General features: G+C 47.9%; 1 protein-coding gene across 2 annotated transcripts in view; it reads left to right on the top strand.

The window, feature by feature from the left end:
* Nucleotides 1–25,216, top strand: part of LOC120507465 (collagen alpha-1(XXVII) chain-like) — a 141,890-nt gene that overhangs the window by 51,282 nt on the left and 65,392 nt on the right. For both annotated transcript variants that reach the window (XR_005628773.1, XM_039720181.1), the window contains exons 12-21: nt 198–242; nt 10,645–10,698; nt 14,308–14,352; nt 16,549–16,602; nt 16,949–16,993; nt 21,490–21,543; nt 22,219–22,272; nt 22,427–22,480; nt 23,438–23,491; nt 23,800–23,853. Coding sequence is in view for 1 of the 2 variants with exons in the window: in XM_039720181.1 (XP_039576115.1) it covers nt 198–242; nt 10,645–10,698; nt 14,308–14,352; nt 16,549–16,602; nt 16,949–16,993; nt 21,490–21,543; nt 22,219–22,272; nt 22,427–22,480; nt 23,438–23,491; nt 23,800–23,853 (513 nt within the window). In the remaining variant the exon portion in view is untranslated. The remainder of the gene's footprint in view (nt 1–197; nt 243–10,644; nt 10,699–14,307; nt 14,353–16,548; nt 16,603–16,948; nt 16,994–21,489; nt 21,544–22,218; nt 22,273–22,426; nt 22,481–23,437; nt 23,492–23,799; nt 23,854–25,216) is intronic.

The following is a 25,216-nucleotide window of genomic DNA, read 5'->3' on the forward strand; positions in this document are numbered from 1 at the left end:
GAAGGTTAATTGTCTTCTGCTCTCGCAGCCGACTGCAAGTAGCTGACATTTTGATTCCCAAACAATGCCACAGTCATTAGCCTGTTTTGCATTCTCCTTTCTCTTCTCATTTTGCTTTGTATTGTTGGTTGGCTGTTTGATTTCTCAACCAGAACTTTTTTTTTTTTTCTCTCTCTCTCTGTGTTTTTTCCTTGCAGGGGATCCCTGGAGTTCCTGGGAAGAGGGGCAAGATGGGTAGGCCGGTAAAGTTTTTCCTCGTCTATTATGCAGACCTTGTTGAACGAAACTGGAAGCAAGACATTTGGCTTTTGGCTGGGTCCTTTCATGTCTTCAAAAAAACCTTTCCATGTCTGTCTTCTCAAGCAGGAAGAAAACCAAAGATAGAGATATTGCTCTCTTCCTTTCCTCCATTCTCTGCTCAACTCACAGGCATTATTGCTCCTTTCCCATACTCCCTTGGATCTTAGACTTCTCAGATTTTCTTCTATAACATCTTTCCTCCTGTCCTGCCTCTGGCCAATTGCTTCCCTAGATGCATTTTTTAACTCCCAGCCATGATTGCAGTGTCCTAGGTGTCTGTACTGGCTCTGTTCCATCTCCTGCTTTGCACTCCCACCAGTTCTGTCACATCTTCTATCACTTCTATCACATTATTCTCTTCTTGCTGTTACTGTCTCCAACCCCTGTCCCATCCTGGTTTGTGTAATGCAAGTGTGGTTTTGTATAGAAACCTTTTTGTTCTTGGTGGTGCGACAGACTGGGGGAAATGTGTTTGAGGAGCAAGGAGACACCAGGTAGATGTGAGAGCTTGGCCAGGAGGAAGAGGTGTTTGCAAGCGGAGTTAAAGACAACTTTGAGAGCTGTGTAGAAGAACAAGGGGAGCTATGCTGACTCGAGTAAAAAGCAAGAGCAAGTGGGAAAAATACAGAAATGAGCAGAGGAAACAGGGAAGGGACAGAAAGGAAAGGCTTTACCCCACCAAACTTCTTCCAAACAGTTATGTATGCTTCCTTTAGGAAGCTGGATAAAGCTTTTTGCTCCAGGAATCAGCAGAGAGCTCAAGCATGTTGGAGCTCTGTTGTGTCTCATTGCCTTTGCACCTTGTCCTTCAGTTAGCCTGAGGTTTCCTCTGACCTCTGGACATCATTGTACTCACAGGCTTCTTGCAAAATGTCCACTCACCCACACATGGAAAAACCCAGTGCTTTCCCCATGCCCCCCTTGCCTGGAGCACGTCCTTCCCAGGAGCCCCACGCCCACCACTCACTGATGTTCACTGATGTTCTCACTGCAAAAGCCATGCCAGCACCTCAGCAGTGCAGACACCTCAGCAGTGCAGACACCTCACATCCATCCCAACTGTCCTTTGCCTGAGATGGGGAGCAGTCAAGCACATTTTTTTGGAGGGGTACTGGAAATCTATACCAGATCTTTTGCAAGCTGCTGGTTGCACCAGAAACCTCTGTGATGAATAAGTGCAGAGCCCGTGGTGTAACCATGACTCACTGGCCAGGGCAAAACAAACACAGCAGCTGTCGTTAGGTGCAGGGCTCTGCTCTCTCTGCACAGAGCATGCTGCAGGCTCAAAGCCTTCCAGCTGCTGGCTGGCCAGGATTTGTAATCTTCCAGGCAAGGGTTTCGGTCTGGCGGTCACTGCTACAAGCAAGGGGCTCCCCTGGGATCAGCAGGGAATCTCTCAGCCATGGATTTAGGCTGGGATAGATGGGAAGGGATTAAATGGCTACGCATGAGCACCTTTGTTCTGCTTGGCTCCTTCAGAGAGCTCTGGCTCCATCCCTGTTTTATGATATCAGGTTTTATAGGAAATCTTGAATGGACCGATGCTGACGGTTTGAACTTCCGAGCGTGAACAGAAAGATTAAGTGACATCCACAGTTATTCAGGAAGTCTCTGGGAGAAATGAAAAGCACAAACCAGCTGACCTGATTCTCTTCCCAGCACTTATCTCCTGGCCACTGCGGCCTCGCAGCTGCCTTGGGGTTTTTGTGAGCCTTCTGGGATTTCTCTGGTCTCTCCCATCCCTGCTCCCTTAGATTTGCTGGTGTGGCTGCTGTTCCTCTGCTGTCTCCTTCTTGTCATTGCTCTTGCAAACCCTTATTAGCTGCCTTCAGAGCTGGTGAATGCTCTGGAGAGGAGGAAGGGAGTTGGTATCACACATATTTCTATACCTAGCTTTGTTTGGGATGAGAGCTGGCAGTGGATCAGTGCTCAGCCAAGGAGGAGCTGGGGGTTGGGGGAGGTTGCATGTGACACCGTGGGCCTCTGAGAATGATGTAAGAGGGAATGATTAAAATAGAGGAACTGGACATGAGTCAGAGCTTGAAATCCTTCCAGGGAAGTTAAGTTTTGCAGAGCTGTGAGGGACATGGTGAGTCTGTCGTGGAAACAGCTGACTCCACCTCTCCCTGTCCAATATCAGCAATACAGGAGGCCAATGCATCCCAAAATATGGGTCCTGGAGAAGGAGAGGGCTGGGGGTGGTCTGGGGGCAGAGTTATGATTGGAGCCCAGTGCACAAAGGAGCTCCTTTGTGAAATAGGAGTCTGTATGTCTCTGGATCTGCCTGTTTTAGAGGTGGGCTGGGGGGCTGGAGCTGATGCAGCTGCCTGCTTAAACCTTCAGTCTTGCCAGTGCAGTGGCTGAAAAATATGTCTTTTTATGGTGTTTTTAGTAGATTTTTATGGTGTTCAGCTGAGCAGCTGGGGAAAAAAAAAATATATATAAAAACAAGACCCCATCAGGGGTGCTGGGGAAGGAGTGAGAGAAGCTGTTGATAGCGTGTCTTGCCATGCAGAGACAACGTGTCAGTCCTGGTTCATCTTTAGGAAGGAGCTGTGCTGCCACTGTAGGAAATGACTCATAGGAAGAGTAGGAGATAGAACTAGCTCAAGGAACACCAAGCTGTTCTTGTGCCGTGGGAGATGGGTAGCCACAACCAGAAGTGTCTGCAATGCAGATTGTATTAAACTTCAAATGGAGTGGAATATTTTCAGAAGTTCTTAAGCTCTGCTAGAGGAAAAGACTTAAAGGCAAAACTTCAGGAAATATATCCAAGGAGCTTTGAGCTCTTTTTGGTTCATCTTTGGTTTTGATGTGTGCTTATATCTCTCTTTTTCACATAGAGTGTTCAAACTGCACCAGCTGTGCTATTTTTTATCTATGATTTTTTGCTTACAATCTGTTTTGTTAGTAGTATTCTTTTAAAAGAGATAGAAAAGAAGGAAGAGACATTTAATTCAAAGACATACTTAGTAATTTTGAGGTTCATCTGAGGTCTATTCACAAGCCAGTTAAACACAGCTTAGGTTTCCTTACATTCTTCTAAGAACCTGGTGGTGCTGCTGGTCCTGTGCTCAGAGCCTCACCATGCAAACACCCCGGGAAAGAAAAGCCCTGGCCCAAAGGGTCCGCAAAACAGCACAGGGTCAGACCTTCCCCATGGCTGGAAGGGTTTGGTAACAGCAGCACGAGCAAGCCATTAACACCACAAGCAGATATTTCTGTCTCTGTGCTCATCGTTCTGGTTTCTCCCCATGACACACAGTGTCACACAAGCTGCTTGGCTCTTCCAGCTCTGTGCAAACCAGGGACAGCACTGCCTTTGGAGAGCTCTCCTTTGAGCTCAGCAGCTGAAGCTTAGCGTGGAAATGCCAAGGATGACAGCTCATGTCTCAGGGAGGAGGTGCCATAAAAAAGCACATGGATTTGAAGTCACAGGAATCAGCATGGGAGTGAGCCCAGTAGGGTCCCTCCCCTCTCACCACTGTGAGAACCAGCAGCGAGCTGGCAGCCACTGGCACCAGCCTCAGAGTTTGCTGGGAGCACCAGCGCAGTGCCAGGCTGCTGGAGCTGGCCACAGGAGGAGCCCCCTCTGCACTCCCACAGGGAGTGGCACCTTCTCACCAGGCTGTTTTCCATGTGTGCTGTCTTCTTCTGTGGTGACTTACCATGCATTGACTCCTGCCTCCAGTGAGCACTAGGTTGCAATATTTTGGTTTTCCCTTCATCTGATAAGCTGTCAGAAGGTCATGAGGTACCCCTGCTCTCCCCACCAGCATCAGCAGACTCTTGCATCCTATGAAAAGGCATCAATTGCCTCTGGATAGCCAAAAGCAGGGCTGCCTCTGGGTCAGGAAAGTTTCATTTTGCAGTCTCCCCCAACCTTTTGGCGGAGGGCTGAGATAGATGCATGCTGCATGTCAGAGAGTGAGGTTTGCCAGGGTTCACAGACCCAGCTGCTGTCCGTGCAGACAGTGGGCAGACATGCTCTGCCATGTGTCTGGAGGGGCTGGCATAGCCACAGACCACTGAAAAACAAACGTTCCTACTTCTGTAGGGACTAAGGTGATAAACATCTCCTCTCTTGCTCCAGTCTTTTCTCTGCTTTGGATGCAGCTGAGACCCTTCCTTGAGTGAGTGAGCCAAGAGTCTCCTGCAGCACATGAGCTGAGACTTGGGAACCTGGTAACAGCATTTCATGGTACTCTCAGATGTGGCCAGCCAAAGCCAATAGAGATATGTGTGGGCTGAAGAGCTGTGTGTACAGGTAAACCCACAGGATGAGCTGCACAGGGAGCACAAATGGTCTGTAGGAGCTGATGGACAGGACTGGGTAGTGCTGCCTTGTGCCAGTACCCCAGCATAGCACCAAAACGTTTGATGCCTTTTTCAGGAACTGATTAATTTAAAAGCATAATATGCCTTTAATCATTCTGTTTGCATGAAAAGTCCAGTGGAGGTCCTGAAAACTAGCCATGAAAAAGCTCCTCTTTTAATAAGAGAGTTTTAGCCCATGGATCAGATGTTTCCTGTTAGCCATTTAAGTAAATTCTTTGCTATTTTTTTGCTTTGTTAACCTGAATTTTTAAAATAGATGTGGTTTGAGCAATCAGTGACTTTTTTAATGCTGAAGTTGGACACTGAAGCTGGGCAGCTGGTCTGGTCTCTCCAGCCCCTTGGCCTGGTTCACCACTCTGAAATGCAGGCGTGAGCCCAGAGCAAATGTCACCATCTCTTTTTGGCCTGAGCTGTGTTCCACATGTCTGGAGTTTCCCAAATCTCTGTGCTGAGGTGCTTGCATGGTTACTTCTCACATGTTCCTATATCCATGATTACAGCATCCAAATAACCTGGCAATGTGGACAATATCAGTATGTATTTCATATTTTTAAGAATGGGCAGAACAAGGTACTGAAAACAGAGGGAAAAGGTGCCAAGAGGTATAACTTCCACTAAAAGAAAAGAAACAATCCCAAAGATTTTTTTTTCAAGAATGCTCCTAAGTGACTTGTCCATCATCATTCAGAAATCTCATGAGGAACTGAACCAAGGTCTTCCAGGCATCTTTAATCCTCCAGGGAAAAGCTCATTCATAAATCAAAGCTCAAAAATTATTCTTATTAGAAATTATAAGGAAAAATAATGCAATTGTCACCTATGAGTCTGAAAGCGTTTTGACCCCTAAAGCTGCATGACTTTCTTGGATAGGCGGCTGCTTGGTTTGGCAATGTTGGCCATAGATAAGGAGGAGCAGTGGCAGGCTCAGTGCTCTCTGGCATTAGGCCAACGTGTATGTCTGTGCAGTGGTAACTCAGAGCTCTGCAGAACAGGAAAAGGTCCTGTACCAGTGGAAAAGGAGTGGAGCAGGAGTGTGGAGGGGCTGGCATTTCACTCGAGTGATGTTTGGCTGGAGGGGCTTCAGGAAATTTTTCTTGTGCTGCTCCTGCTGTACTCCCACAGCTGGAGGGATACTTTTGTTTAAAAATGCCCTGAAATCTTTGTCCCAAGAGGTGACACGGAGCTGTGAAGTCTCCTGGGGATGAAAGCAAAGCTTCCTTTCAGGCGGCAGAGGAGCAGAGCTGCAGCAGGAGCCCCACTCCATTCCCAGCCAGGGGTGGCATCTCCCTCTCTGCAGGGACGAGAACTGCCTGGACCCAGGGAAGGCAGAGGTCCCCTGTAGCTGTTGGGGACAGCAGGAGCACAGGGTCCCTTTGGGGTGACTCCTGCTGGGGCTGAGCCACCCTCTGCCCACCTGTGGAGGAGCTCAGTCTGCTCTCCACACCAGGAATTCTCTCAGAGGTGTGAGCTGCCAACATAAGCTACATTTGTTTGTTTTATTCTCTTTCTTTTTTCCAGTGAAGGCTTTCTCTCACCCTCAGCCCTGCTTCTCCACCACCTTTTTTTTTTTCTTTTTCCTTACTTAAATTATTTGACTTGCAAGTTCTATCCCTGGGGAGGCTCCTGGGCAGTGATTCACCTGGCCAGAGCCAACTGGCAAATAGAGACTTTTGCAGACAAGACAGGAGGGCTGGTTGGTTTGAGCAGCTTCACCTTCAGCCAACAGGAAAATAAAATCCTATTTTTGGAGAACGACTCTGTATGCATAAAGACCTGCCAGGATTCTTCAGAGCAGCAGCTGCCAGACTGCCTCCCTTACTCCTTCAGGGAAAGTGATTTAAACTGAATCAGATGTTGTACACATACAACACACCCACCCACATGTGAACACCTGAGAGGGCTTTAGGAGCAAAGGACACCGTGTGTGTCACCCTGCTCCTTGGGGACAGCTGGGACAAGGGACGAGGAGCAGTGGTGTCTGCTCTGACAGGAGCAGTGCTTTGGCTGACAGCAGCCAGCAGAAAGGGCAGGCTGCTCTGTTTGCTTTAAGCAGTGGAAGAAAGGAAGGGGAGGTGGAGGGGGATGTAATCCCCTGATGCAAGAGGAGCTGGTTCCAGTGTCTGTCTAGGTCTGGTTGTTCTCAGCAGGAGCCTCCTGGTCTATGAAAGGATGCCCTTTGCAGGGAGTGGGGATGAAAAGGAATTAAGGCACTGTTGGAACATCTCAAAGATAGAGACTTCATTACTGCTTCAGCTGCAGACTCCTCAGTGTAACCTGGGATAAATCAGTTTGTATCTCCCTGTGTCTCAGTTCACGAAGTGCAACGAGGACAAATTGTGTAACCCCTGCAAAGCTCTGCTTGGGCTGGGGACAGGGGGACAGGAGCACCCAGAGTTTGTTAGCGCAAAGCATCTGCCCGTGTGCTCTCTCCAGCTCCTCCCCAAGCCTCATCTTGCCTCTTTCATTGAACTTCTCCTTCAGACAATGTGAAATCCATTCAGCTGGACATTTTCCCCCACCTCCTCTCTGAATTTCCCAGCTGTGAGACAGAGCCAGAAGTTTTGTCATACCTGACTGGAACGCTGTGGAGGAGCACCCCACTGGCTCCTGGCCAGCACAACTTGTTAGTCGAGCATTTTCTTCCTAGTTCTGCTGCCATTTGCCATTCCCTTCCCTGTCCTGGTCCTTCTCTGTACATCCCATCCCTCCCACAGAGCAGGCTCTGTATTTTTCACTGGGATGTTTTCCTTTGCTGTCCCAATTCTTAAGCATAATTTCCAGGGACTAGTTTTCTTGAAAAAAAACACCCTGTAAAATCATGGATTTTCTGTACCAAAACCCCTCCTGCACTCGCAGGAGACTGAATCTGCTGGATTCTTTAATCTCCTTCAAAAGTCTCCTGTAATGGGCTGCCAGTTGTGACCCTCCTGTCTGCCAGCACCATAAAATGAGCTTCCTGCCCCAAGTGTTCTCCCTCAGTCTGGGCTCCTCAGGCTCTTGGAGCAGTGCATGGGAGAGCAGAGGTGTCACTGCTTAGGGAGTGAAACCAGGGATAACAGAGTCTGCTTGTAACTTCTGGGCTGCTTGTTTAAGTTGAATAGTGCTAGTTCTGTTTCTGGGGAACATCTCTCTCCTTTAGGCTCAGGCAGGAGAGGCACCAAAAAAACAGCTTTTACAGACGTGTGAGATCCAATAAATTAGGACACTGTGGTCACTGGAACTGTTATTGTGGTTTAAACTGCTACTGCTTACCCCATGGAAACAAAGTGCTCTCTTTTTCATTAGGGGCTTAAAAGATTGATTGTTTCCTGCTGTACAAGAGCTGTGCTGGGACAGCTTTCACAACTTGGTTTGGGTCTTTGCAGACTGTATGAAGGCTAAAATATCCTTCTCCACGTCACAACCACCAGCCTGAGCCTCATTTAAAGTGCAAAACCTGTGCTAAGGTCGACTTCTGGGCTGGGATGCCTGGGCTTAGTTGAATTGAAGCTGCTCTTTCCATTTGTTCCCTCCTCTAGGTTTTACAGTTTGGGCCAAAATGTACCAGGGGAGCACCCATCACCCCAGCAATGGCTGGGCTGGGCTGGGGGCTGCTTGTGCCAGCAGTGCAGATGGTGTGTTAAGGACAAGAAAGGTGTTGGCAAGGATGGGGCTTGGGTGCTGAGTGTTGTCCTGGGCCTGTTCTGCTTTTCTTCTCAGCTTCCTCCCACTCTGACCCTTTTCCCTGCCATCTTGAGGACTGGCAGAGCCCTGACCTCTGTGGGCAGTCACGGCGTGCTGTGAACAGGTTTTATTGCTGAATAAAACCTCTTGGTTGCTGGGTGGTATTGGCCAAGTGACCTCAGGTGCTCAGCTCTACCTTCCAAACACAGGAATAATCTGGTTTTCTAGATATTTGGAGATCTAGTGCTGGAAAACCTGTGCAAAAGTTAGACTTCTATTAACTCTATCACCAAGTACCTCAAATTTCCTGTCTTTAAGCAGCAAGGTTAATGCTGGAAACTGAGGCATAAAAAAGAGTGAAACACATGTGCAAAACATATGCATTTAAATAGTTCCTTATCTGGGTTATTTTGTTCTGGCACAGGAGCACATTGTTTATGTGACACTGCAACAGTTTTAAACCAAATTCAGACAGTGGTGTTTTAGTCTAGAGCAAGCATTCCCCTAGCTGATATTATGCTGCTGTAGCAATCTTGTTTTCATTGTGCCATTCAAAGTAGTAAAATCTCCCTGTGTTGGCGAGAGCTCAGCTCCATAGCAGACACCTCAGCAGCCCCAGGGCCAGGCTGCAGCTCAGTGGCACCCATGGCCACTCCATGCCCAGCTCTGCTCTCTGAGGAAGGATGGAGAGATGGGGGAATGCTGACAGTTGTGACTGAACTCTGCAGCAGCGTAAGTACAGTATCAGTCTATGCATACTCATATTTTCCTTGGCAAGCCACATGACTGTAAACAGCAAAATATTCTGGCAATCTTCTTTTTTTTTTTTTTCGGTCTTGCCTGAGCAATGAGTTTTCCCTGCACATCTCTCTTCTGATCTGATTGATTCAGCATGTAGCAGAGTTATTTTTCTCCTTTTTTCATTAAAGAAAATTGTAGGCCCCCGTGCCTTCTTGTTATATTTGACATCTTTGTCTCTAGATGGCAGAAGGCTGTTTCCAGTGGTTGCTGACCACAGCTTCTTGGCATGTGCACAGGCCTCAGGGATGTAGTGCCTAGCTGGAGAAAGGCAGACAACTTTCCTATTTGCAGTGATTCCCACAAAATAGAAGTGTTGAATCCAAGCAAGCAATAGCTCATGTCAGCTCAGTCCTTCGTGCTGTAGGAACTGGTACAGAAGAGCTGAAATGCTGGCTCTGAGGTCAGCAGCAGAATTTCTGTTGACTTAAACAGGTCTCCCATCTCTCACCTTAGATTTTACCAAGCAACTTTTTACCTCTTCTGTTCACCAGGAGCTGTAAACCCCCATAGGTCAAGGGAGGTCTTGGAGGACAGTTTCCCAGTGTAGTTTTCTTGTTCTGTCTGCTGCAATCATTTCAGTTTTCATTGTTGCTGATGGGTCTCCAGATAAGCATTGTCAGCATTGGCTGTTGCATTCCACTTCCCTCAGATTTGCTTTTCCCAGATAACCAGTGTTTGTAGCATGCAGGGAAGCAGGCAGGAGAGGACAGCAGCCTCTCCCTGCTTCATCCCTGTCTCTTAAGCTCTCAGGTACTCCAGAACATGCCCATGCTGTCCTTTGTATTTCTGGTGAGCAGAGAAGGGGATAAAGCACTTTTACTTTGACTCCCAGTTCGAGCTCTTCCTGTGGGAGACAGAGCATGGCAGGACAGGGAAGAGAAAGCTGCTTTGGGAGCTGGTTGTAGCAGGGAACTGGGGGGCTTAAAGGAGCACAGGCTCTGTCCAAGAATGAGAGAGAACGTGTCACACCACCGTGTTCTGGCTCTGGCTCAGTACCTCCACTCCCTTCTCCACAATTGTCTGAAGTCTTCCAAACTTGTCTCAGATATAATGAGATGAAGTCGTCTTTTGTGGTGACTTTTTCCTGTAGTAAACATGGCCTTTCACAGCCCTGGGGTGTGGGCTGGAATGAGTTTGGAAGCGTTTGCTCCTCTGGCAAGCTGAAAGGGAGTGAATTCACCAGGCATCTCCCATCAGCTCCATTAAGCATCTGCATGGGCTCCAAGAGGCTTTGTGCTGTCCAGCTATCCTGAGAGGAGGGTCCTGTTAGTAGACAGCATTAAATAATTCAAATGGATTGGCAATCCATTTTTAATACAGTCCCTGCAGTGAGTTTGTGAATCAGGGGTTTTGGCCTCGTTGAGCTGTGCTGGTGTGGCAGGAGTGGTTTGGATGAGGACAGGCAGGCTGGTTGTCCCACATGTCCCCACGTTCTGCTGCTTTCCAAAGTGCTGCACAGGGTGCAAGGGGAGTGGTTTGTAACTGGCTGTCTGCACCAGGGAACCTCAATAACTAACACTCATGTTTGCCTCCTCTTCTCAGGGTTTTCCTGGTAATTTTGGAGAACGAGGGCCTCCAGGCATCGATGGGAACCCTGTAAGTTCATAACGTTTTCCTTTCTTTTTTTAGTTTTGCAGTAGACAGCAGGCTGTACTGCATCATGCTAGTTAGAGCTGAGTGAAGCTTTTAAGCTTGGTGGCAGCTGCTGGCTGGTTTTGTCCTTCTTGAAAAAAAAAATGTACATCCCTGACCTACTGAAAATTCCAGTGTTTGGTTCCTGTAACTGTCAGGTCATTTGCCATCAGCTTTCTGTCTCCATCTCTTGCCTTCCCTGCACCTCAGTCATGACAGGTACTTTCTTATCCAGAAGATGTGGCTAGGAGAAAATAAAGAGAAAAAGGGGCAGGGATGTTGCACTGGCAGAGTAGGCAGTGTTGGACCATGTTGTCCACACCACTGGGCACAGATTCCCTGCTCCAGTGTCTGGGAGCACTGAGGGTCAGACTCCACAGCCCAAGCTCTGCCTGCCCCATCCCTCAGCCAGCCCTGGGACTGCATGGGGAATAAGTCTCCAGTGTCCTGAGTTCTTGCCCTTCAGTCTTCATCTGACCCCTGCTGGCTTCCTAAGAGTGGGATGTGTCTCCTGGGAATTAAGTCAGGATGGTCACAGAAGTAATTTAAGCAGCTGGGTGCTGATAAAGTTTAATTTGCTCTGCTCTTGTGGCAGTAAACTGTGGGGATGTGCTGTGTTTGCCACAGCTCACAGAACGTGTCCTCGTGGTTTGCAACAGTTCTCAGATGTATTAATTATCCTAAATTATTTTCTGAATTGCTTTGTTGGTTCTCCCCGAATTAGCATGTGAGCAGCACTGATTCATCTTTGAAATTCCTGCTGCCTTGGTTATTCACACATAATCCCCGTGCTGCTCTGGGGTTAGACAGGATGATTTGTGTGAAGTAACCCACTCCACATGTGCCTGCAAGCTCCCATTCCTCATACATGCAGCATAAAAGTTATTTTCACAACCAGCTCCAATCACCAAGCCAAGCTCAGCTACAACTCCAGCCTTTGTGGGAATTCAGCACAAGAATCACAAATGCAGTGAACTGAAAGAATGACGTTCCCAAGGAATACTTCTGCAGGACTTTTCCCATCCTTCGGTCAACTTAAGCCATGGGTCAGAGTGGAATCAGTATTCCCAAAGTAGAAAACTTTCTGACAGTACTGCTATTTCCAGCCAGCCCACCAGGAAGAGCAGGAATCCTGGAGGACAGGAAGACTTTTTTTTTTTTTCCCCCTAAATAACTTATTTTGTTTTCTTTTGAATATGCAAGTTGTCTAAGCCCCATTCAGAAGATGTTCTCAATGCCAGTCAGCTGAATGGCTGTTCCCAGAGCCTGGGAGAGCAGCAAATGTCCCGTTAATTCATCCAGAAGGATTGCTCCTCTTTCATCTTATCAACGGCTCTTAAATATTAATGTGCCTTGGCGATCGCAGAATGAAAACAGACTGTTTGGGCTGACTTAAAGGGAGGTTCACAGGGTCACAAGAGGAGTCACAGACGCAGAAAAATGCCAGAAAGTCTGTTTGTGGAGCACACAAATATGCTAGGTTTGGTAGGTGGGGTGTGCAGCTGAGCTGCAGGCCAGGCTGCCACATCCTCTGTGTGATCCCTGCTGGCTGGGGATGGCTGAGCCCACAGCCTCTGATCTCCTCTGCATCCCCTGTGGCCACAGCACAGGCTCCTCCAGCCCCAGGGGCATTCCTCCCTCCTACCAGCTCGCCGAGAACTGTGGAGCCATGCATTCCAGATCCCAGTTCCCCCAGAGTGCTTCAGCCACTCCAATTAGGCTCTTAATCACGGGAATTAGACGTGGGAAAGGGCTGTTGATTCATCTCCTTCTCTCTTGTCCCAGTGCCCGGTCCATGCGCTGGAAAAATGAGAACAGAGCTTGATTTCCCTCACAGGTCAGGGACTGATAGCCAGGAAAGGCCACTTGTAAATCCTCCATTTCCTAGACCAGGGAATGGCTCAAATTAACAACTAGTCCTGTCCACATCTCTCAGGGGAGTCTACCCCCTCCTCTTCCAAGAGGAAATCCTCTTCTGTTAGCTGTGAGGTCATGCATTTCCACATACAGCCGTTCTCCTGAGGAATAGCAATATGACACAAGTCAGAAATCTGGGAAATGCCTCTTGGAGCTGGTGGGACCAAGAGCTGAGCATCCACCCAGCCTGCAGCCCAGCCACCCTGGGAGGCTGCAGAGCTTCCTGGGGAACCCAGGCCAGCGTGCAGCTCCTGTGCTCAGCATTCCTGGGATACTCCCTCTTCTTCCTGGGCCAGTAATGCCAGGCCTTGGCTAAAAGCTTGAAGCCGACCTTATAACAGTAGCTCTGAGGACACAGCAATCCCACCCATGAGGAACAATTGCTCCACAGATGTCCCAAGTATGCAGGAAAGGAACTGGCCATAAAAAAAAAGGCAATTTTAGGCTGGTTGAGATTATGAAACGCTTTTTTGTGTGTGTGCTTGCCCAATAGTCCTTTACTCCACTTCCCATAAAATAAACACACGTAACCCTTTACCCAAGGAGCCCTGAGCACATGCAGTCACGTTGCGTCCCCTTCTCTCTCCTTCTTCCACTAGGCAAATCTTTCCATAAAAGGGGAGCTATATTGCACTGGAGGGGCTCCACCAGATGTGCACCATAAACTGAGCAGGGCTGTCAGAGGAAGTAGCCAGCGTGATGCAGAGCAGGGGCAGGACTGTCTGAGTTAACGGGAAGTTCAGCATTTCCAATGCACTTGTTTTGAGAGGCCCCGCTGGAGATGGAGGTGTGTAAGAGCAGGTCCTTGCCCTGGCAAGCAGCTCACTGTTAGCATGGCCAGGGAGGCCACCAAGGGGGACACGGGACAGGCTGAGCACCCCATGGTTGCTGAGCTGCTCAGGACCTGGGTAGGTGAGCTGTGGGGGTCTGGCAGAGCTTCTCTGCTGTGCTTCACTTGGAGATGCCATCAGGTACCTGCCAGGGCTTCTGCATGTCTTTGGAGAGCTCACACTGAGGAAGTTTGTGGTGAAGCTTAGAAGCCAAACCAGCTCCACAAGCCCCATCAGCAGTCTGACCCTTGGAATGATGAGCTCCAAGGTGCCAAATACACTCCCAGGACACATTTGCCAGCACCAGAACCTGCCATACCCTCTCCCCAAACTACCCAGTTTCACTTTCACGCAGGTCTTCCATTTCATATGAGTTTCATTATTACAGAACCACTCCCAGAACTCACCTTTCCCAGTGCTAAAGCAGCAGCTTTCCTCTCCTTCCCACCTTAGCCTTGGTCCCCCCATGTCCCCTACTCCCTCTCCCTGCCAGTGGCTGGATCTCACCTGGGCCAGGCTCCCACCTCTCCCCTGCACAGTGAAATGTTCCTTTCATCCAGCCTGCTCCTGGGAGGGGAGGCAGCCCTGGGAATAGCTGCCCAACAACACAGCCTGTGTCTTCCCAGGATGTGCTCACAGAAGTGCACTCCTGAAAATGGAAGTTCTGGATTGCTTTGGAGGGGAAAGGGGCTGGGGATGGAAGGGGGATGGAAGGGGAGGGACGGTCTTTTCCCTTCCCTCAAGCCCCTGAAACACTGAGCTGCCTTTCAGTCTCTGCTTGTCTATAAAGTGTTCTGTAACCATGTGGGTTTGTCTTTCCTTTTAGGGAGAATTGGGAGCCCCAGGTCCTCCTGGAGTCCTTGGACTCATTGTAAGTACAAAAACAAATGGAGATCTGGCTTGTCGGGCCTTAACCCTTTCAACCTGCCTAACTACACACAGATTTTCTTGTTCCTGTGAGCAGGATGACTGTTTGCATGGGGGAGTTGTGACATCTGGGGAGAGAGGGGGTTTCCTGGTGGATTGGGAGGTGGAGGAGGGCAAACCCTTTCCAAGCAAAAGGAAACAGATTAGAAGTCTGTTGTTAGTGTCTTTTTTTTCATGGTAACTTGCCCTTTTGATAACGTTTGCCAGGGTATTTCTTCAAAGATGCAGCATTCCTTCCACACCAGGATCTCTTAAAAAGCAAGTCCCTGTAAGCAGTGACCTCAGGGACACACAGTTCTTGTTCACTGGAGAGTCTGAGGGCAGGAACACTCTGTCCTCTGGGTAGACAGGAATTTTAAAAGCATTTCACCATCCCATCACTAATCCAGGTAATTTTACTCAGCCAAATTCCACCCTTCATTACACTTTTCCCCCCAACAGGAGATAAATGGCTGTAAGGATGGGTGGCAGCTCCTCCTCTGGCAGCTGTGCTGGGGGTTAGTGAATGCCCAGCTGAACACAGTATGGTTTATTTTTAGGTCTCAGCACTTGTTTTAGGTTATTCCCTTCCATGCACAAAAATTAGTAGGCTCTGTTACTACTACACCATTCTTTCATAATGAGTCCTCCTCAGCTGTGACAAACCATGGAAACTTGACTTGCAAGGAATGGTTAAAACCTTCCCCTTTTGCCTTGCAGGAGTGTGTGTCAAGGCTTCCATTGCACTAGGCATTGCACAAACCCAGAAATCTTACATTTCTTGAAGGAACAGCAGGGAGTATGGTGGAACACCCATCTTGGAGATGGCAGAGGTGGATTCACAGGAGGGTTTTCCATGGAACCAGGAATTAGCTCTGCTTCCACTCATTAGAGGAGATTAAAATAGCTACTTTAGCCATAGCAGCAGAAAGGATGTGCTCCAGTCAAAAAAACTAGAAGATTAATATTGCTATTTAAAACAATACTATTGAAGGCATAGTCCAGATTGGATTCTATTCCTCCTTGCTTTTGGCAAGATTTATTGCTGTTCTCTCACAGATACTTGGTTTGTTGGAAAGTGTCAGGTCAGAGATGGCAAATGTGATCCTTCTAGAGATGATGGACTCAGTAGCTGCCTGCCCTCCCCTCCACACTGGCCCAGCCAAACCTCAAACTGAGATTCAGGTCAAGCTGAGTCAGATCTTGTATCCCAGGGTAAAATGCATGTCCTGAATTCGGGCTGCTGAAGCCATCTCTCGTGGGATAGAGCAGGAGTGACCCCCTCCACCCTCCTTCGGAGAAGGGAGCACATCCATCCTGCCTTGTCCTCCCTGTGGAGGACAGCTCCAGCTCCTTCCCCAGGGTGTGCACACTGCAGGGCATGGAGAAGGTGACACATGGCCCCCTTTCAGTCCCTTCCTTGCCACCTGCAGCCACCCCGGGGACCAGCCAGGCTCTGGCTACCTCACGGACCCTGCAGAGTTTGGTTCATGGTGTAAGAGAGGCTGAAGAGCAGAATTAGGTGTAACTGAAGCCTCTTGCTCTCCTAATTAACCATGTGTGCAGAGCTCTAAGTAAATGCATTTCTACAAGCAGCCTTTATGCTGGGTGCTATGAAAAGGGCTCTGTTGGGGTGGCTGCAGCCCAGCTCTCTCTGCGTGACCGCGGCCCGGGGCTGTGGCTGGAGAATCGCTCCTTCAGGGAGCCTGCCCTGTTTATTTACACACTGAGGCCAGGCTGGTGCACCCTGTCACTGCCTCTCTTCATGGCAGGGAGCAGCCAGAGCCCATTTCAACACCAGCACTGAAGGGTTTCTGTTGTACATCACACATGGGTGCCCAGAGCAGCCAGAGCTCTGCTGTCCTCCTGCATTAGACTGAGTCCAGCACACAATGCCAGGCTGACTTCTCACTGCAGCAGGATGAGACCCCTCTGTCCCCACCTCCTGCCTCTCCTCTCTTTTCTCTGAGTGCTGCATTTATTTAGGGGCTGTATGCACATTCAAAGAGCATTGACTCATGCCAGGATGCTGCTTCTGTTGATATCAGTAGTGCATTTCTTCAGGGATACTGAGACCGGATATCAGAGGAATTTCACACCACGTGCAGGGATCTGTTGGGTTTGCACCTAATGACTGTGGTAATTTTCTTTCTCTCACTAGGGTGACATGGGCCCTGTTGGACCAATTGGCTATCCAGGACCAAAAGGATTAAAGGTGAGGGAATCTCTGAGGTCTCATCCCTCCATAGCTGGGCTGAAGGTTGTTCTGTTCCTCCTTGGGGCTGTCATGAGAGAAAGGATGGGCAGCAGTGATGTTGGACACAACATTCCACTGCTGCTCTGCAGTGGTGTAAGTCAATGGAGAATTCCAGAAGCATTTTCCCACATGAAGAATATGTGATGGAGCACGCTTTGGGAGCAGTCTGGCATTTGACCTTGAGACTATTCCAGGCCAGTGCTGTGAGTCTGAGCCACCAGTCCCATCAGCAAACACCAATGTCACAGACCTGAGCAAGTCTCAACTATGGCTCAACCTCACTCTGAACTTTCTTTTGTTTCAGGGGCTGATGGGAAACCCTGGAGAACATGGACTGAAAGGTGATAAGGTGATCTGAATACTCCCTTATTGCACTGTGTTTTAATTTGCATGTGAAACCCCCTTTCTAGTTTCTTATTCAGCATCATAGTGCTGGTTCCACCCTGGCCATCTAGACCCCATCCTCTCACTCTCCCTCCATTCATGACTCTCTAGTTTTGATTTTTCTTTCTTTGATATCTGCCCCATCCCCTTTTCCATGGAGTACAGATAAATTGTGCTCAGATCCTCTTTGGAGCTCCTGTCTCCCACTGATGATGACAGTAACTGTACAATTGCCTGGTGTTCCACTGTTTTTATGTTGTTTACATGATGGGGTGGGGAGGAGATGATCCAACACTGACAGTGAGTTTGCATTAATGCTTTTGGGGGGAAGATGAGGCGTGAGAAAGCAACCCAAACCAGGTGGATCCCCTGGAAAAACTGTTGTGTGTTGGATACCTCTGCTCCTGTTCAAGGAGCCTCACCTCAGTTCAGCTTCCTACTGGGAGGAAACTGCCTTGTCCTAAACTGACATAAATCACTTCAGAAAAAGCAAAATGGAGAGGGGCCTTGATTGCGGTGATTTAGTGGTGCTGGCACAAAACCACACAGCTTCAGCTAAATCAGCATGAAGCTGTGTGTGTAAATGTCTCACTGTCACGAGAACCTTCCTCCTACAGATACTCAGCTGTAGGATTTATTTAGTCTGAAGGAGTGGGAGGTGCAGTTATTTATTGCTGGCTCTGATTGCTCAGGAGGGCAGTGGAAAATGACCATTAAGTGTATTCTCCTCCTCCTGTCAGATGTTTTATTCTCTTCTTAGATGTTTGCTTTTAGAGAATGATTTAGCAGCCCAAAACTGCGCAGGGGGGAAGTAGTGTCAAACCAGTGATTCTTATACTATAGTTGCTCTTTGCCAGGACTCCTGTGTCTGCAATTTCCATTTCTCCCGTGTGCTGCTTTCTCACTTCTGTTGAGAGCAATGACAAGGCAAGAGAAGGGCTTTTTTCTTTAGGACAAGCTTAAGACATTGTAGCTGGTTTCAGGACTAAACCCCAGATCCAGCAGTCCACAGACTCCTCCATCCACTCCTTGGGAGAAATGGTTAAATATCTTAAGAACCACCATGATCTAAATCACTGTTTAGCAAAATAAACCTTTCTGGACAGTTCAGTCTCCATCACTTTATAGACACTGCTCTGCTTATGCCCAGACTGCTGTCACAGTAACCAAATGGTTTGTGGCTCTCTCTGGAGTTATCCTTACAATACTCCCACATGTGGAATTCTCCATCCTCCCAACAATCCCACACTCCTGAGGTACAGGAAACCTACTCCTTTCCCCTGCAAGCTCCAGGCTGCAGGTCATACTGCCTTCCTGGGCTGATGAAGATTCAATTGGATGTCTGCAAGCTCCTATTAATCCCACCTGTCTTGGTCACATCCAAAACATGTGGCCTTGTACAGGTTTGTCCTGCAGCTGAGGAAAACTCCCTCCAGTCAGCAGCAGTCAGAGGGATGCTGGTAAAACCCAAGAACAATGACAGGGTGGCTGGATGTTTGTGTAGGCAGCAGGAATGTCACTGGATCTGCCACCTCAATCCACTTGGGAGAACATCCTCACATCACATGGCCAGGTGTGAACCAGAATAAGGGACAGCATCTCACTCCTCCAGCAAAAATCACATCCTTTTATCTAGAAGCTGGACAGGCAGATCCAGGTCATCCTTCTGTTTCCATTCCTGTGTTTTCATGGAGGCAAAGAGAGGGGAAGAGAGGGTTGTATCTGCTCTTACAGGAAGAAGTGGAATTACTGTTTAACTCTGAAATCAAGAGTGGCCTTGAGAAGACCACGTGGGGTGATGAGTGCAGGGGAAAGGTGGAGGAAGCAGAGGAAATCCCAGCTACTTGTTCTCACAAAGGAGTTTTATGAATCAGGACATCTGTAACTCGTGGAGGACATGGCTCAGGCAAATACCTCTGGAGTTGTGTGGAGTTAGCTCCCTTTGCATTGCTAAGCAGGAAGTCTTGGGAACAGAGACTTCCAGTCGAGGAAAATTGAGGGGATTTTGCACAACAACTTCCTCTGCATCCCACAGACAGCAAACATATCTCACAGCTGTGCATTTGGTCCCTTCCCTTGTAGCCCCTCTGTTTGTGTTGGGTTACACAGGGCCTCAGGGTGTCTGAAGCTGCATTTCTTTTTATAGGTGAAACATGAAGCACAGGCAACATCCCATGGGCAGAGGCTGTTTGTAATTTCAGATCCTGCATTCCTTTTCCTGCCCCGTGAACCAAGTCCTTGCAGGCCCATTTCGTCATCTCAGCATCTCAGTTTTTAATAACAAACATGCCTGACCTCTTTCCTCTGTAATTTTTCCCTCGTATTAAGGACACAGATCCCAAGTCCCAGTTGCAGGGCAGGTAAAAGGTGATGCCCCAGTGCTCAGTTCTGGTTTAAGAGATTGACAGCCATGGATGGACTGCTCATGCCGTGACATTTTGCTGTGCTATCACAATAACATGTGAACATCTCCAACTCAGGTTGAGATGAGTTTTGTTTCCCTGTTTTCTTCTTACCCTCTCTAATGCCCATTTCTCAGAGTTGCTTGAAAACTGGTTTCACTGTCATGCCCCACTTTTCCTAAAGGTTGGAAACAAAGGTTTGTTCCTGCGTTTTGCTATGCTCAGGAAACTCTTTTATTTTAGTAGTTATAGCTTAATGTCCGAGTATTTCTTCTGAAACAGTATTTCAATGGCCACTTGTACTCTCTGGGTAGAAAATTGCTTAGAATCTTTCTTCTTTGACCCTCAGAATCGATGATAAAGCCAAACCTCAGAGCCAACCTGTCACTTCCAGAAAAGCTCTTTTCATGCTGCCTTCAGTTGGGAGCCAGAATTAAGTAGATTTCAGTGTTTTAAGCCTTGGACTAGATAAAATAAGTAGAAAATCCAGAGAAGATGAGAGAAATCTGTGAAGGAGCTGGTTCACACAGTAGTTTTTTTTGCCATTTCTCTTGTATCTAATACTTGGGTTTCTTCCGAACTGAAGCTGTGTAAAGAGCTGATTGTTTCCATTTTGCATTGCCAAAAAAAAATATGGAAAATAGTTCAGATGAAACAAAATGTTGGTTATTTGACTCAAATTAAAATATTTTAGGTTGAAAACCAAATTAGTAAAATCAATTTAACATTTTTAAGAGCAACATTTTAATTTTGCTATGTAAAAATGTTTTGAAGATGGTTCAGTGAAATGTTCCGGGAACATTTGCCAAAACATTTAAGCAAATTTAGCATGAATCCATGAAATGTTTCCATCATTGAATCTGCATAGTTCTTAATTTTTTTCTTATGAAAAATTGTCTTTGAAAAATTTTTACCAACTCAAACCTGAACTGTCCACAATTTGATTATCCTCTGCATGTTACTGAAGTAGTTACAATTATTTCAGCTCTCTGATGGGTGAGAGTGGGTGGTTTTTCTGGACTGAAGTGGACTTTCTCTGACATCTCTCTGTGGACTTTGGCTCTGTTGCAGGACTCCATATGTCTTCCATGTGGGCTATGTTTAAACATATAGCCCTGGAGTGGCTCATTCTCTTGCTGGGAAGCCAAGTTCATGGGACAGAGTTCCTCCAGCAGTTATTTTTGTTGGGTCTTGTCATTGTACCAAGTTATTGTAGTCATTCCTCCCTTGATTTCCCAAGCAGAATTTTCCTTTCTCTGCCCCATCATTGACTCATCCTTTGTTTAAGTAAATCACTAAATACATGAAGCTGGAAGGGGCATCAGGAGGTGATTGGGCCCAGAGCTGCTCAGAGCAGGGCTAAGAGCCAATGCAAGGAAGCCCACTGCTCCTTGGAAAACCTTCAGAGATATTTGGCTTCCACCCAAGGAGTCAGAATCTGTTATGTTGGTCCAGCTAGGGCACAGACAGACAGCTTGGTGAGGGAATACTGTCAGTGATGGGCTCCCCATCCCTGTGAATGCCAGCCAACCCCTCCCAGGGAATCTCAGCTCAGAGATTGGCAGTGAGGTAGTACTAAAGCATTACCAGAAGTTGCTCTTGTTTTCTTATGAAAGAGGATTGATGTTTGATGTCAGGACTAGGATATGCTCACAGAAACCCTGAGGATTGTTTTCTTTTCTATAGAGCCTTGTGAGAGAAAAGGTTCATTCAGTGAAAACTGAACTCTTCTGTTCAGCTGAATTTAACACTTCACCACCGTCATGGTTGCTGTTAGCCAGAGGAATGTGCTCTCTCTTCTTGCAGCTCCTATAGACACACAATGCTGGGGAATTCCTGGTTTTTGCTTTCCTGCAGTTTCCTTCCTCACCTTAGAATCAAGTTGGGAAATACACACTTTGTTCAGGGTTCTTGCTACGTTCAAGATCTGCAGCTTGCCAGCAGTTCAGTTCTGAGCTGCTGTTGAGACTTTTGCTGCACAAAGCACCTTCTGAGCATCAACCTGGGCATTTTGGCTGTTGCTGTTGCCTGTTTTAACTCTCTGGTGATGTGTACCCAGGGTGATCAGGGAAGAGCAGGTGTTCCAGGAGATATCGGCTTCCAAGGAGACAAGGTAATTATTTTTCTTTTCTCCTTTGTTCTTTTCCCCTCACATAGCAGTGGCCACCTCAGCTCACCCACTAGGAGCTGGAATTAGCTGCATCCTGCTGTCAGGTTCCCCTGCTTGGGTAGTTCCCATTTGTGCCTTTCTAAAATCCACATCAGAATATGGATTTTATAGTTACTCATAGTAAAGCAGTTCTGCAGGGTTTTTTTTTGTAGGGGCTATGTCTCCTAGCAGAGGCTGGAAGTGATGGGATCCATGGGGATGTGTGTGAATGTGTGTGGTCCAGCGGCTGCAGACTCAGGAGATTTTGTCTGCTCAGTGCAGCAACTTAAACCCTGACCCAGGGAACCACTTAATGCTCTGTATAACTTTTGATCAAATGACTTCTCCCCTGTGATTTAATGTGATACTGACTGTGGCTGACAAATGTTGCACATAGCCCTGTGCTGCAGCCTGCGTGACTCTGAGCCACAGCCAACTGCAGCAGCTCGTGTTCTCTGGGGCTGAATCCAGGGCTGTCTTCAGAAACATCTCACTGACATTAGTGCAGCTGTCCCAGCTCCATGCAGGGCTGAGCTCAGCCTTCAGGAGATGCTCCTCATTCTGCAGCAAAGCTGGAGCCTGGGGAATTGGAATTTTTTTGATGGCTCATTGTGTTCTGAAATAATGTGTCTCTCTCAGGGCAGCCAGGGTTTGCCTGGGGTCCCTGGGGCACGAGGGAAGGCAGGCCCCCTGGTAAGTAACCAAGCACCCTCTGCTTCCTCATCTCCCTTTCTAAGGTCCTGTGCCCAGCTGGAAAGACAGCTTGGCAGGGATGTGCTGTTCCAAACAGGAAACCTGACAGCCAGGAGCCAGCTCACTTTTCCCCATGTTTTTCCAATTTCTGCAGGGAAAAGTCGGTGACAAAGGACCAGTCGGGTTTCCAGGACCACCTGGCCCTGAGGTATGTCCCACCACCTCCTTCTCACATCCTCCCAGCCTAGGGCTTCACTTCTCTGCTGGGATATGAGGCAATGAGTGGTGATGGGGTAGGAAGAATCAAGATGGGTTCATGACCCATTCTACATCTCATGTAGATGAGATCCTGTTTTTCCTTCCCCTTTTTTGTCATAGATAAAATAAAGGAGTTTTTTCAGTTTTTCCCCCTCAAAACACCACTTAAAGTAGAAAATCCTCTTATTTCCCTTACCAAAAAAAGGTCACAGTGATACCTGAGATGCAGGATGAGCTTCCCCCAGCACACCATCATTTTTCTCCTTCCTAAGTGACCAGTCAAGGTCTGTAAGACGCTGGAGAGCCACTTCCAGCACAACTGATGTCTGTTTTCCCCTCATCAGCGTTCTGGTATTTCACAGGGCCTGGAAGGGCTCTCAGCTGAGTGCTGCCACTTAGCAATCGTTCCTTTTTGTTGCTATTGGAAATAAGCAGGGATTCCTTTGTTTCCTCCTCGAGGGTGGGTGGCTGGGTGGGAAGGAGCCCTGCCAGGCTGACAGCAGCTAATGAGGGTGTCAGCACCTTTCCTAATTCCTCGCCTGCTTCCCTTTGTCACCGAGGCTGCAGCTCCTTTCTGGGAGCACAGAGGTTATGAGCTGGCTCAGAAAGATTAATTAAAACCCAAATCGCTGCTTTTAGCTGTGTGATGACAGGGAGGCCCTCACTGCAATAAATCTTGTAAGAAGACGGACCTAAAGGGAGTTGCTGGGGAAGGCTGCTCTTCCATCAAACTGATGGTGCTGCTCCTTTGTGTCCCATTCCCTCCAGAAGCCGTGGTGGCCCCCACATGGACACTGCCAGCATGTGACACACCTTGTCCCTTAGCCTTTAGCTAAACCTCTCACAGGGGCTGACACTGCCTGCAGAATTCCACCTTTGCACCCTGACTGTTCCTCATTTTCTCCAGGGCTTCCCAGGTGACATTGGCCCACCAGGAGAAAACGGTCCTGAAGGTCTGAAGGTGAGCAGAGCAGAGACTGCGGCTCTGTGTGGGGTTGGAAGCAGCCAGGGAAAACAAAGTAGTGGGAAGGGGGGAAGAGAGAAAGCCCAGGAGATTCCTAAAGATTGTCCTGGCCAGCATCTCAGCTTGGTCTGTTTGGCTTGAGGTCCCTCCAAGTGCAGCGTTTTCTTTTCTTCAGATTTTTTTTCTGTAACAAAATTGACATTGGATAATGTCCCATGGCTGTGAAAGAGACTTTCTCATTTTAATTGCCCTTCTGAGCTTATGTTTCTATTTTCTGAGTATCTTTTCCTTTGGCTCTTTCTCAGGGAAAGCCAGGAGCACGAGGTTTACCTGGGCCAAGAGGACTGTGTGGACAAGAGGTGAGTGTCCTCAGCTCAAAAGAGGTTTGATTTAAAGAACAATGCTGAATTTTCTAAATTAATGCATGGTGAAATGGTGTCTGTGGTTTAAAATGCTCTGGTCCCTCTGAATTTGGAAGCAGATGCTTATACTGAGTGATCAGAGAGCTGCAGAAGAGGAGCTTCCTCTGAGCTGTGTGATCTCCAAGGCTTGTGATCTCTGCTTCCAGTCACTGCTGGCATCTGCTGACCCTGAATTCTGCCTTGGCTTTGCTTTTAAAGCCTGTTCCCCCACCCCCAGATGGGTGTTAGAGCCCTTTTCCCTGCACATCCCCTTGCACAGACATGCCCTGGCCTGGCATCTGCTTTCTGCTCCTTTTAAGTGTGTTCCTTTTCAACCATGAGACCTGCAGACTCTGCTCTCTCACACGGAGAAACATCCCTCTGGAAAAAGAGAAGGAAATGGGAATTGCTGCTCTGCAGAAATTCATTTGCCCAGCACCTGAGAGCTTTCACTCACCACTTCACCTCAGAACCTGAAGCATCATTCCACTTGCAGTCATTAGGAAGGGAACAATTGTCACTGATTTCATTGAACATTATGGGAGCAGCAGAGAATGTCTGGGTTCCCTGTTTATCCTGTGGTAACTCCAGTGACATTGGTGTAATTTCCTCTCACTCAGGCCAGTGTAAGCTGTTTGTCCAGAGTCACGAGACGTTGTGTAAATAATACTGAGCACATGCATGGGCAGGAGCTCGTTTTAATAGCACTAATAATTCTTAACTTTTTCTGGGAACTCTTCTGCTTGTTCTCTAAATGGGATTAATGCAAATTAGCTCATTTATTTGCAGTGAAATAGGGGGGAAAAAATATATTCCAGCCAAAATACAAAGGGAATCGAAGCCCTGCATTCCAGGTTCAGGCAGGCGTGACCAAGCTGCCTTCAATTTACTCTAGTTAGTGAGTGTAAAAGTAATCCCAAAGACATGGACATGGAGTTTGGTGTGAGCTGTACTGCAGGACTTAGAGTGTGCAGCAGAGCACAGCACTGTGCTCTTACCACTGTGGTCACCCAGGACACTGGGTCAGGGCTGTGAATTGCATCCCTCTGGAAAAGTGGCATATTGTGGTGGCTTGTGTGAGCCCTAGGAGCTGGGTTCCTGACCCCCAGTCCCACCCCAGCCTGCCAGTGCCCCTTCATTACCATGGCTGACCACCAAAACGAGAGCAGCCAGGCTGGGGCTGCCAAGGGCGCTTTTAATTTCTCTCTTGGCAGTTGGTTTTAGACACTTGAGATAATTTTTGTGAAGCTTAATTGAAGGTCTCTTAGAAACTGTAGATCTGATCCTATCACATTAGAAATTGGTGTGGAGCCAAGGGAGA

Source organism: Passer montanus, unplaced genomic scaffold, assembly GCF_014805655.1.
Source record: "Passer montanus isolate IOZ18808 unplaced genomic scaffold, ASM1480565v1 scaffold43, whole genome shotgun sequence".
NCBI lineage: Eukaryota > Metazoa > Chordata > Aves > Passeriformes > Passeridae > Passer > Passer montanus.